The sequence below is a fragment of the Rhinolophus ferrumequinum genome, chromosome 24 (genome assembly GCF_004115265.2).
Source record: "Rhinolophus ferrumequinum isolate MPI-CBG mRhiFer1 chromosome 24, mRhiFer1_v1.p, whole genome shotgun sequence".
Classification (NCBI taxonomy): Eukaryota; Metazoa; Chordata; class Mammalia; order Chiroptera; family Rhinolophidae; genus Rhinolophus; species Rhinolophus ferrumequinum.
In genome coordinates, this window is record NC_046307.1 from 25,344,573 (window position 1) to 25,358,553 (window position 13,981).

Sequence of the window (13,981 nt, forward strand, 5' to 3'; positions counted from 1 at the left end):
GAAAACAAATTAGTGGTTGCCAAGCACTGGGGGAAGGGAATAACGGGTGATGACTGCTGATGTATATGAAGTTTCTTTTGGTGGTGATGGCAATGTTTTCTGGAATTGATAGTGGTGACAGTTGTGCCACTTTGTGAATATATTAAAAACTACTAACTTATACAGTGTAAGAGGGTGAATTTTATGTTGTATTTTATGGTATGTGACTTATACCTCAATAAAAGCAGATACAATATAAAATTAATGTTCAGTAAAACTCCGTAATCCTATATATTAAATACAAAATTTCTGCGTAAACTCATGATGTATCTATGAAAACATATTTCTAGCTCTGACCACTGCAGATGCATAGAAACCATAACCAACACAGTAGTAAGGAATACCCTTAGTGCCCACACTGCAGTGTGTGAATGGTGGGATGAATTAAGGAGCTAGGGTTCCTTGGCAGAATGGCTGATACCAGGTTAGGGCAGGAAGTAATACAAGTTAAGCCTGGAGAGCCTTCTGACATCTTTTATCAGAAAGCAAGGAAGCCATCAGTACTCTGCAGCATTGTTCAAAGGATTAGGAGCCAACTTGAGAAGACTCCCTTGGGCTAAAGACGGGCTTATTTGGGAACCAATAAGAATAATGCTCGCATTGAATTGAAACGTATTAATTATGTTAAAATTTATGAGTTTTCATAATGAAAACAAGTAATTGGCCATCTTTGGAGGATGCTAGTCCTTCTGAAAACTGGTAAACAAAGAGTCAAGAATTTATCCTGTCCTTCCTGTACTTCAGGGGATCCAAATAGTTGACGTGGTAGTTTTTCTTGATAGAACTATTCCAGATAGTACATGAAGAATGGTAGAAGTACAATATCTCCCTTTTGCAAACCCCTGATGAAATAGAGAATTGACACTGATCACCAGTGGCTTACCAGCATCACAAAAGGAGAGACGACGGGACGTTGCGTGTTTCCCATGGCATGCTCACACCACCATCTAGGAAGAGGTTACCAGCGTATCTCGTCAAATTACATCAGGCCTCTAAATCCAACTACCAGTTTGCAGGAACCATAGGAGGGCAGACAGAGGAACCTGTTCAGAGACACCACAGCAATGCAAGCAGCAAAGTGCAGACTGTGGAAAAGCCTATAGGACAAATGACCCAGTTTCTGCAATAAATTGTAAGGGGAAAAAAAGAGACTTAGGAGACACATCAGCTGAAGGCAGTCTATGGACCTTGTCTTGATCCTGATTTATACAACCCAACTGTAAAAAGACAGAAGAATCAGGGAAATTTGAACGCCAACTAGATAGCTGATGCTCTTAAGAAACTATGTTAATTCTTTTGGGTGTTACGATATTAAAGGCCCCCAGATGCAGGGCCTTCCACCCCCAAGTTTACCACGGGGTTGGTGGAGAACAGAGGAGAACGTGTGCCGGCTGCTGGTGGAGCTCGTGGAGGGGAGGAGAGGAGGCTGAGCCAATGAAGCCCCGCGTATTCTTCCAGAGGCGTGGATAGATGGCTTCGTCTCTCCTCCATTGGAGAGGAATGGCCGGGGCAGGGGGCGGGTGGGGCGGGGAGAGAAGCAGGCAGAGAGAGTGTCCTCCACGTGGAGTCCTGAGCTGAGGGAGGGCAGCCGTCTTCCTGTCACGATCAAGGCTTCAACAAGTGAGTGCGTGTAGAGCACCGAGCCCCGGTGCTGCTCCGCCCGCATCGGCAGTCGTCGTTCGGGGTCTTGTGTGTGTATCCCTGTGTACTGGGTGTGCAGAGTTTGGAGGCAGGGCTTCAGGATGCCCTGTAGAAGAAGGTTCTCAAGTGACTTTCCCGTGTTCCCTGCAGGCTGGAGAGGGAGTGGGATTTGCCATTAGCCAAACTATGTGCGCGACTGAGTTCTCTTTTGGCCGGAGGAGAGCTGAACCTGTCCTCCCCTTGTCCTGTGTCTCCCTCTAGCTGCGTCAGCAAGCGCTACCTGGAGACACTCCCCAACACCAGCATCATCATCCCCTTCCACAACGAGGGCTGGTCCTCCCTGCTCCGCACCGTGCACAGCGTGCTGAACCGCTCCCCGCCGGAGCTGATCGCCGAGATCGTGCTGGTGGATGACTTCAGTGACCGAGGTAGGGCCCGTCCCACTCAGCCTCTGCCCTCCACGCTGTGTCCTGTGACTACCAGAGGGGTGGCGGGTTTTCCCTTCTTCAGCAGCACCAGCGTATGGGCCCCCATTTACTGACACTCGCTGTGTGCCCGGCCATGAACCTGGCACTGTACATACATTATCTCACCCAGTTCTCACAACCACCCATGAAGGAGGTTCCATTTTTTATCCCATTTGTATCAGTATAGACATGCGTTCAAATGCGAATAACAGAAAACATGATCAACAATAGCTCAGACAAGTAAGGGGTTTCTCTATTCATTTCATAATAAGGGTGAGGGTTGGTACAGCTGCTCGAGGCTCTCATCAGAGAACCAGGCTTCTCTCTCTCTCTGCTTCCTCATCCTCATGTTCACAAAAGGGCTGCTGGACCTTGGGAAAGTCTACCTTCCAGGCAGGAAGAAGGAAGAAGGGCAAAGAGCAAAACCTCTTCCTTGCAAGACTGCCTTCTTATTCAGGAAATACTTTTGGCCACAACTCTGACATCTGGGCACACCTATTTGCAAGAGTGGTTGGACATGTGAGGGTTTTGATTTGGGGCCTCTGTAGTAGAGAAAGGAAAGGGAGAGGTGGATTACAAGTGTTGAGTGAAACCCCCTATAGTATCTGCCACACCATTTAACAGATGTGAAAACTGAGGCTCGGAGAGGTTAAGTGACGCTCGGTCACATAGCTCTTAGATGGTGATGGGGTGACTGAACCATGTCTGTCTGGCCCCAAAATATGATCTTAACCACTGGACCACACTGCCTTTCAGCCAGTGGTCTCAAGTTTATTCTTTTTATCAAAGTTTCAACCAGTTGCAGCAAAATCAAGAGAAGTCCTCTCCTCTGCTCACCTTCCTGCAGAGGCGCTAACAGGTAGTGAAGAGAGGGAGTGTGAGTACACTCCGGAACAATCAAAGTTGACCTGCGTGTCACCTCATATTTAGCACCACACTGTTCATTACCTGCCTTTAGTAGAGAGTCCTTGGTGTGGTGTGTCCGTGTGTGTGTGCGCACGTGTGCACATACCCACATACACACCCGTCTTGGACTCAATTCCTACCACCTCTAAACGTCTTTCCTAACTCTTCACCTACACTCATTCTCCTGGGACCTTTTCCTTGTCCGGCTCAGCTCTTATCACTGGCAGAATGAAAATACAAAGGCATATAACATGGCAGCATTGGAAGCTGCAGGTCTCCCCTATTAGACTGTCCAGTCTGAGAGCAGGACCACCACCTCCGTCCTGTTCACCGCTCATGCCCAGCTCCTTACGCAGATAGTAGGTGCTTAATACATATTTGATCAGCGCGCCTTCCTCTGTTCCCTTAGTACTTCCGCTATGTCACAGTAGCATCTAGTGCCGTATGTGAGATGCATTTGTGTTTCTGCAGCGCGGTCCGTCAGCCCACTGAAGCCCGGGGTGTGTCCCTTGTCTCCATAGCCCTGTTCGTTCTTTAGCAGAGAGCCTGGCAGGAGTTACGTCTTTGGTCCTGGCCCTGTCACTTTACTACATCTGTGACCTTGACCTCCTCCCCTGACCTCTCTGTGCTTCGGTTCCCGCATCTATACAATGGGACCATGACAGTATGTACCTCTTAGGTGGCTGTGACTATTAAATGAGTCACTGCATGTAAAGTGCTCAGGACAGTGCTTGGCACAGTGAACATTAGAAATAAACATTTAAGCTCGGCATTGTTATCTTTATTACTGACATTACCCATGGGCGTTATAGGAGGGGGAGTCAGACGTGGAGGTGCAGGCATGGTCTTCCCCTCTCTGTGGGTGAAATGGCTTTGCAAATTATAAAACACTAAACAAATGCCCTGTTGTCTCACCTCCACCTAAATCGTCTCCTGTCCGTTCACCATCTAAGGGGCCACAAATGAACCAGGCCTTTGTGGTATCTCATTTATTCTTGAGAACATGCTCTGAGTGAGGCCTCCGGATCCCTGAGTCTCCAATGAGGAGCTGGGGTTAAGTGACTTGCCCAGAGTCACGTAGGCAGAGAGTAGAAGACCCAGGCCTGGGGACCGCAGCCCCGGGTCCGTGCTCTGTATGTGTTCTGTGCTGTTGAGTCATCCCTGCCACCTGGTGTCCCTATGAATGAGTGACAGCTGCAGTGTCCTGTGCTCACAGCCCTACTCGGCGCCTGCAGACTCCTGCCTATGCCTTCTTTATGGAGTCATTCATTCCACCTCATGTTTGCTCGTCCTCTTTTCCTGCTGTCTTCTATTTTTCCTGGCATTATTGTCTTTTACAAAGCACCCGGCCTTCTCATGATGTGCCCAAAGTAGGACAGCTTCAGTTTTGTTATATTTGCCTCCAGCAACATTTCAGGCTTAATTTGCTCTGGGACCCACTTGTTTGTCTTCCTGGCGGTCCAGGGTATCTGTGAAGCATTCCTCCAACACCATATTCCAAATGAGTCCATTTTTTTCCCCATTTGCCCTCTTCACTGTCCAACATCCGTGTGTGGAAATTGAGAATACAAAGGTATGGATGATCTCTACCACCGCCTTTTCCTCCCTGTCTTCTGCTTTCCTGTACCCGGTCTCCTCTCCCAGCCTCTGCCTTCTCCCAGTTTGGGCCTGCCTCCCACAGGCCAAGGGCTTGCAGCCAGGCAGTGAAAAGGAAAATAAATGCTTGCACTGCTCCCTGGTGACTTGATTTCCAATACTACACTGCAGCACAAACAGCCTCTGTTCCTTGGGGTGAACACCTGAGCCCTCCCTCAGGTATGGACAGCCCGCCCTCTCAGAGCAGGCTCGCCACTGTGGTCCGGCACTCCCTCACTGACTTTTTCCCTCTGAGAGCCAGGCCCCGCAGGGCTCCATCCTGCCTTTGATCTTCCCATGCTGTTTCCTCTGCCTGGACATCCTCTTCCCAGCTCTTCCCACAGCTGGCTCCTCTCGCACCATCTTCAGTTAGGTCCCTCATCACTCCCACTCATCACTGTTCTGCATGTGTGAATGCATGGCTCTCTGGTCACCTGTTTGCTCTCACTCTCCTAGACCACTTGTGGTCTAGAAGCAGGTGGTTAATAAATGTTTGTGAATTAGTGAATGCATGAATGAATGAATGAATGAATGAGGAAGGAGGAAGAAATCATATACAGCAGCTACATCCACGCACACAAACTATCACTAGACCAGGATCATCTCCAGCCAGTGAGAGAGATGTGGCCGTGGAAGACACAGCAGTTTGTTCTGTGACTGGCTCTGGCCCACATCTTTGTGTTTCAGGCTCAGGTCCCTGTCACCTGTTTTCTGGAGAATCAGCTGTCCTGGGGGCGGACCCTCTTTGAGTGTCATAGGACATTAGTTCCCTCCAGAGGCAGAATACACCAAGCATCAGCTGGATTAGAAACAAGTATTTCTCCTTGTTCAATTACAAAAAATGTCAAGGTCATTTAGGCTACTGGCTGTCACTGTGCACCCCAGAGCAGCTGAGGGCCCAGGAATGCTTTGGGGCGCACGGTAAGGGGTACGGAGAAACCTACAGATGCAAGTGGGGTTCAGGTGCTTCTCCTGGCATGGTCTCTATTTGCTTTCTGAAAAATTGTTCGCTAATGGGAGCTCCACTGCTTAAAGATGTGTGAAAATTAGAGATGTACCTCAGCCTGCTCCTTTCACAAGTGGGAAACCCGAAGTCTGGAGCAGGGGATGGCTTTCCCGGGAGCACATAGCCAGCTGGTTGTCAAGGAGGGATGAGGATGCCGCGTCCGGCCTCCTAGAACAGGCTCGTCCCTCATCGCCTGAGCTGGTTACGTGGAGTATCTGCAGACGTGCATTACTCCTTTCTGTCCCCAAGGACACGTCTCAATAAATTACTTTCCCATTGTCTTAAAGAGCAAGCTTCCTGCTAAAAAGAGCTCATTATCAAGTACAGCCAGTCCTGGACTATGATGGTTTACACCTCTAATATCCCAATTTCCTTAATGTTGTACTCAGCGATAAAAATAATAACCCCCCTCCACTGTTCACAATAAAAAATTGTAACAACTGAAAAAGAAAAGGTAAACTTCATAAGAAGGACATTCTCCAAGTGCATCAACTTCTCCAGAGAGCAAAAGTATTAATCCAATGCGGTGCCCTCTGCATACCCCAATAAGGGAGAAAAGAGACCAAATACTGTCCCATTTCACAGATGAGAATGAGAACCAAGGCCCCTGATTGTTGCTCCTTTTTCTCAATGATTATCAGGCATCAGGGCCCAGAGGAAAACGCTTACCTCACACCCCTCAGTCCTGCACATTAGCTGTCACATTTTGCAACCTGCATGTTTTTTTCAGAAAAGCAATCATTATTCTTGTTTCAAAAAGCAATTCTTAAGGCAGCTTTGGAAGAAAACTTACTCAGCAGTGATTGTTTTAAAAATGAGATTTGGGAGAAACAATTTCGGGATTATGGAGAGGCTTGTCTCAAGTACGGCAAATATGGGCCATCGTGAAAGACAGATTTCTCAGGGATGCATGAGCAAAGGCGTTCTCAGAGTTGAAATTCATAGACACTAACTACAGGCTAGATTGGCGCTGCCTAGCAGAAGGCATTTTCCTCTGAAATGAGTCTCCTCCAGGATCCTCAGGGCAACTAATTGTAATTCAGCTGAGGGTCGGGACCTTGAGTAGGAGACAAAATTGGAGCAGATGAATTCTTGAAATAAGATCCTGAGCTCTGTGCAGGCAGCACTAGAGACTGGTGTGGAGCCAGACGCTGACACCGGACTAATCCTGGCCCTGCTTACAAATAGGGCACTGCAGAATCTAGGGGTCTCCGAAAGCTCTTCAAATGTGTGAGCTTTGCTTGAGGATTGGGAGGACGTGGAGGTGTTTCTGCTCTAGTGGGAGAGAGAGGTGAGAGTGTAGGGCGGCAGACCTGCCTCCAGATTGCACTGTCTGGATCGGAAGATTTTTAGTAGGAAGCACCAGCGGGGCCTTGGTTCATTTGTTTCTTTCTAGTCCCCTTTTTCCCTTCCCCCCTTTCAAACAGTGCTGGTTTTGCAGAAAAATCGGATAGGCAGTAACGGGAAGGGTTTTATTGTCTTTAGAGGAACTGTCGGCTGGCTGGAATGATGAGGTACAGAAATGAAAGGCTACGGTACGAGCTCACTGACAGCATTTTCGCCAACTGAAGTCCCTGTCAACAAATAAACAAACAAAAATGGACACAGTGAAGCGCTCCATAAAAGGAAGTTCTTAAGTATTTGCACAGATAGATTGTTGGCAGTGAGTGGTGCAGGAAGGCGTAGGGACCTTGCAGGACCCAGTAGGTCACAGAGTAGAGACCCTCACTAGTGAGCCAGGTCAGAGGTCCTCTTTCCTTGATGGGGTAGTTAACTCTGACCTGCTCGCTCACACCGTGCTAGTCATGGGGACACAGCAAGCAGCACGGGAATCCCTTTGCTCTGACCTGATTTGCATTTGAACATCCTGCTCTTGACACTGCCCCATAAGTATCCAGTCCTCGTTTCCTGTCATCTCTCCGACAGCCTTAACTTGCATCCAGTAGCACCATAGCTGTCGGATAGCTATTCCCCACTTTCACTGTATTACTTGGGTTCTTTCACCTTAAGTTGTGTGCTGCTTATTTTGTTTTTCTCTCTGTTTGTCCTGATTTAATTCCTATTCATGAACTGAATTTCAACAAAATTCATGAAATGACTCTGTGCCAGATGCTGCACTAGGTTCTGGGAATAAAGCAGACTTCCGTTCGGAGGCTCGCATCCAGCAGGGCAGACAGACAAGATAAGGGGCAGTTGTCAGATCACGGAATATGTACCCCTTGGTGGAGGTCAGGTGCTGTGGAGGATGGAGAAAATCAGGGAAGACCTCCCAGAGAAAAGTCCAGCTAAACTCAATCACAAGGGCTAAGTAGATATTACTCCCCGGGGTGGAGGAGGGGGAAGAATTTTCCAGGCAGAGGGAACAACATGAGAACAGGCTAGGAGAAAATGTGGGAAATGCAGAAAGAGCCGCCCATGATCTCATCACCTGTCGGCAATTACTGTTAACATTTAGGCTCCTCCCGCCGCCCTGCCAGTATTGGTGTTTTTTAATACTTTCTTTTTCAGAGCAATTTTAGGTTCACAACAAAATTAAGCTGAAAGTACAGAGTTCCCGTGTACCCCTCCACACTCCACACACACACAGCTTCTCCTACATTGTCCCCTCCCCCATCAATGTCCTACCCTGTACCCGAGCGGTGTGTTTGTTATAACTTGGGAACGTATGTTGATCCATCATTGACACTCAAAATTCATAGTGTATATTAGGGTTTATTCTTGGTGGTGTACATGCTATGGGTTTTGACAAGTGTATAATGGCATACGTCCACCATTATCATACAAAACAGTTTCACTGCTCTCAAAACCCTGTGCTCTGCTTGTTCATCCCTCCCTCCCCCATAACCCCTGGCAACCGTTCGCTTTTTTACAGTCTCCATAGTTTTGTCTTTTCAAGAATGTCTAGTATAATTGGAATCATACCGTATGTAGCCTTTTCAGAGGGGCTTATTTCACTTAGGAATATGCATTTAAGGTTTCCCCAGGTCTTTTCATGGCTTGTAGCTCCTTTCTTTTTAGCACTGAATAATATTCCGCTGTCTGGATGGTCCGCAATTTATTTCTCCATTCCTCTACTGTAGGACATCTTGGTTGCTTCCAAGTTTGGGCAGTTATGAATAAAGCTGCTACAAACCTCTGTGTACAGGTTTTTGTGTGGACATAAGTTTTCCACTCTCAGATAAATACCAAGGAGGGCAATTGCTGGTTAACCCAGTAACAGTATGTTTAGTTGTATGAGAAACTGTCAGACTGTCTTCCAAAGTGACTAGTCCCATTTTGCATTCCCCTAATCACTGAACGAGAGTTCCTGTTGCTTCACATCCTGGCCAGCGCCAGGCCAGCGTTTGGTGCTGTAGTGGTATCTTGTTGTCGTTCTAATTTGCAATTCCCTAATGACATTTGCCGGTGAGCATCTTTTCATATGCTTATCTGCCATTTGTATGCCTTCTTTGGTTCCCTGTGTCTTTATTTTCCTTTTCTTTTTCATACCTTCCCAATCCCCTCGTCTTTCACCCCAAGTGAGGTGACTAATATTAATAGTCTAGTGGGTATCATTCTAGACCATCTGCATAATAATACTAACATGTAACAGCGTGGAATAACAAGCACTAATGCGTACTGAGCATTTGCTGTGCACTAAATGCATGCCCCCATTCATTACCACTGTTGTGAATTCTGTCACCCTCAGTGTGAAACCACTGGACTCCATGGTCTCAAACCTCTTTGTTCTACTTACAAAAAGGAGTGATGTCTTTATTCCCATTTACAGGTGAGAAAACTGAGATAGGCTAACCTGTACTTAGGTCAAAGAGGCAGAGCTTTGATTTAAGACCGTGCATTCTGATTCTAGAACCTTAATTCCTAATCTTTATGTGGTATTTTCCCATTTTAATGGGATCATTCTATACACATTACTCTTTTTTTTTTCCTGTTAATGTGTCACAGATATCTCTCAGGTCAATAGATATAGAGCTAACTCATCTGTTTTTTAATAGCTAGATAATATTCCATAATGTGAATCTACATTTAGTCCCTCTCCATTGCGCTTTGTGTAGTGGACATCCAATATATTTAACTTTGTACCCTAGTTTCTCTCGCTTAACAGTCATGTCCCCTTGTCACTGTAAAATAACTATCAGATCTCTCTTCCTCTGAGTCAACTGTGAAATAGTTGACTGAGCCAGGAGTCGAGTGACCCAGAATATTAGCTGTATTGTTAGAGAGGCAGAGCCAGAGAACACAACATGGATCTGTTCCTACCACTTTCCTCCTGAACCAGCTGACCCAGGGACAGGCGTAGCAGCTGAGGGTCTGTGGGCCTCCCTGGCAGGGCAGAGCCTGTGCCAATGAGCCCACTACGGGGGGAAAGGACAAAGCAGGCCGTGCAGTGAAAACAACAGTTCGTACTTTGGCCTGCCCAGCTTCCCTTCCCCCGAACACCCAAAAGTGAAATATTGTTCTTTCTATGGAAATATGAGGGCAGGGGAAGCAGATCCATCTTACAGATGACAAAACTGAGGCTCAGAGAGATCGGTGGTAGGTGGCCTAAACTGTGTCCCTGCCCTTAGGTTGGTAACCCCATTTGACAAGAGGGTCCCATAATCTTAAGAATCCCACATCTTAAGGATCAGTCTGTGGGGTGTCTTCCCACTAAGGAAATCCACACACTTCTTGAGTCTCTTTTCCTTTAATATCTGACATCCTGAACTCTTCTCTGTCAGACTCCAAAGGAGAGAACTGCTAAGAAGATTTAAGCTGTTACAGAATATCAATTAGTTTATAATGAGGGAAATCTATAAACCTTTTGGTGGATATCTGGCAGGAACACAGGATGCAGGAGTCAATAGGTTTATAGGATAGTTTGTGCATCTTTAAAAAACAGGATTTTGTGAATCGAGCACTGTATAAATGATTTACTGCGATAGCAAAAAAATATCAAAGAAATCACTCAGATTGCATCTGAAGCATCAAAAGCTCTGATATTTGGGAAAGCATCATTTCTGTAGTGGAAAATAGCTGCATTATATTTTCAGAAATGCAGCGCTTCTACTGAGGTAGGCGAGCCTTCTCTCTACATTTTAAAAACTTGGCACAGCAAAACTGTGCTAAATTGCTGAATATTCTCCTGGTTTTCTTCTGAGGATTAAAATCTAACCTTTTCCACTGTTTTAGTGTTTCCTTAAAAACGTAATGGGGGGAAGCAAAAACCCAATGGAGCAGTTTATTGGAGGTCCTTGGAATAAGGTCCTCAGAGAGAGAGTCACAAAGCTGCCCCCTTCCAGTCATAGTCTGTCTTTAGAAAGTTCCTGGGCCTTTCTGCCGGCTTAAGTCCGATGTGAATTGTTATTTACTCAGGGTCTAGCGGGAGATGAGATTTGAGGCCGAAATAAAAGTAATAGGTCCCTTAGTACCTAGCTTGATCTACTGCAAACCAGCCAAGTCCCTTTCCCGTCCTTCACATTTAACTTGATAAATGGGGAGCTGAAAGGGCTGCATCACAGAGGGGAATGGCAATAATAGCAATAATAATGCCACCTAACACCCATGTCGCACTTACTATGTGCCAGACAGTGTTGTGAGCCATTTAACCATGTACCTAATTTTATAGGAAGCCTTTTAGTGGCCAACATTCGCATAAAGGGCAAATGCACATTTAGTAGCAAGTTCAAACCAAAGTATAAGAAATTCACTTCCTCTGTATATCCCACCTCCCAAATAAAACAACTTTTAGGTAAAAAAAACAGCAAAACTTTTAGGTAAAGATATGAAGTGCTTGCCATGACATTAGATACACATCCATATGTCTAACAAGTGTGTTCTGCACCTTTCATTCACTATACATGTTCTCCAAATCCTCTCAATACTATTGGTCCTACCACATTAATCGATCACATTGGCCCAGAAGTAGGTACTAGCTCTAACCTACTGCTCAGCACCCACCGGGCGGCTATGACATGGACCCATTGCAAGAAAAAGAAACTTGGAGGGATTTTTCCCAGTTTCCTCACAGAACTGCCAGCCCCTGGAAGGTTCAGTCACGTCTTTATTAGGCAGCCAGACTCCAGAGCCAATTCTGGTTTGATGTGAATCCAGAGACACCTTCAGATCTGCAAACACGAGAGGCTTAAAACGTTACCAATTTTCATAGCCAAAAATAGGAAACAGTTGACAGCTCTGAAGATCAAGAAGGCCAAATCCACACATTTCTACATCACTTATTTATTCCAAAAATCAAAAGGAGGAAATTGTAGCACTATCAAGCAATACAGTGTTCACGGGCATTGAAAGTTTCATTTCTCTTTTCTCTCGCCTTACTATCTCAAACAGGAAAATCTCATGAAAGTGTAATTTTTGCATCATTATATAGAACAAAGAAACAGACACGTGTAAAGGCCATAGTAACATCCTTTCCTCTTGTGTGATGTCGGGACGTTGGTTCCTGTAAAGCATTCACTGTTGCATCCCGCCTCTTCCAACCTTTGGGCTCCTTGTATACACTCACTTCCTTCTCCTAAAGGACCAAAATGTTCATTCCTCCCAGAATAAAAAAAAAAAATTAATTTTGTTTGCTTCAGAAATGCAAACCTCTTCAGAGATGCCCACATTATTTATGAGCAACCAGGAGCCTCAAAATAACCAATAACTCCCACTATCCTCTGTTTGTGCTCTGCTCCTGTGTCTGGTAATGAATGGGGTTTATTGGGCATTGCTAATATGCAGTGAGGGTGAAAACAGGTGGAATTATAAGGCTATGTTTTCTGCCTAGTCTTCTCAGAAACTGTTAGTTGTTGTTTTTTTGGGTTTTTTTTTCTGTATGCTGTCCAAATATATGATCTAGAATATTCTAAATAATAGCCACACTCCACTCTCTGTTAATGGAAAACTCAAACTAATAATTACCTGCCCAGAACCTCCACGACAGTCAGCAGAATTGTTTTCACCAGGCGGGAGGAAAGACCAGCCTGACCTTCCCCAGAAAACATGTCCCTGCTGCCACATGACAGAAGAAGGACACTTTAACCCACGAGTGGATGAAAATCACCTGTATCTAGACATTCCTGAGCAGCGGTGACTCTAAATATTCTTTGTAGTTGAAACAAAACCCCGTCTCCTTCCCCTTTTCTGGCGGAGGAAAACTGGGAGATGTAGTCAGTTTAGTGAACTGCTCCTTCCCTGCAACCCATGCCTTATGGTCCGGGGGGGACAGCCAGTCTGAAGACCCCCCCCAGCCACGAGGGCGGCTCCAGCCCGTCTGCCCAGTGGCGTCCCTTCCTCATGGCCGAGGTAACTCATCCAGAGGGCTGGCCTGGGGTGCCAGCTGAGCCCACCCTAAATCCAGATGTGCTTCAGGCCAGTCTGCCCCTGTCCTTTCCCCATCCCCTTCCCTTCTTGTGTACACTAGTTGAGGCTGGGTTTCCGTCACTCCCAACCCAAAAGCGGTGAGGATTAAGTGAGAAGATGACCACGGCAGGGCCCAGCCCATGGTTAAGCTCAGTAAAGGTCCTCGTTAATGATGCAGAGGGTGGCGGTTAGTCTTACTATTCACTGAACAGGGATGAGCACGGAGCTCCCCCGTCTACTTCAAAGTCGTGTTATAGGGATTAGATGACACTGGAAATGTGAAAGAGCCTAATGAGCTAAAAGTGCAATGAGGACGTCGAAGAGAATACTGATTTCCACGGAAGGAAGGAAAGGAACCCCGAGGAGAACCCTCCCGTCTGCTGGCCAAGGAGAAAGTGACTTTAAGGCAGACAGCCCATACACCTGGAGTGTCCCCCACAGTCTCCAGTACCAGTGGGGTTCATGCAGTGGTTCTTAGCTCTTAGCCACGTCAGCAGCAACTGAGGAGTTTGTTAAAATGCAGGTTACCAGGGTCCCCCCAGAGATTCTGATTCAGTGGTTCTGGGGTGGGCCCCAGTAATCTGCATTCTTCACAGGCATCTCAGGTTATTTTGATAGAGTTGAAATGATGCACAGACTTGGAAAACACTGGATTATAGGGACACCAGGCTATATGTCACAAATAACGTTTTATAATACAGTTGGAGGGTGATCTTTTTGACTGTATACCCTGGATTACCTTACGTGCAAAAACACAACGCCCTTGTGGGACCAGATAAGTTACAATGACTTCAGCCTCGGCCAGACCCCTGTTTTCCAGGACACCTTGTCATAAACACTTGCCTCACTGTGACAGGCCTGTGTGGATTTATGGTCCCACATTTAATTTCAACTACTATTCATTAATCCTGATGATCTCACTTAAATTATTAAATAGTCATATTCC

The 13,981-nt window shown here is 46.3% G+C and overlaps 1 protein-coding gene across 1 annotated transcript in view; it reads left to right on the forward strand.

The window, feature by feature from the left end:
- The window catches only part of GALNT10 (polypeptide N-acetylgalactosaminyltransferase 10), a 178,605-nt gene that overhangs the window by 102,293 nt on the left and 62,331 nt on the right, over positions 1 to 13,981 (forward strand). The window contains exon 4 of the mRNA XM_033096272.1: positions 1,942 to 2,108. Coding sequence (XP_032952163.1) covers positions 1,942 to 2,108 — 167 coding nt within the window. The remainder of the gene's footprint in view (positions 1 to 1,941; positions 2,109 to 13,981) is intronic.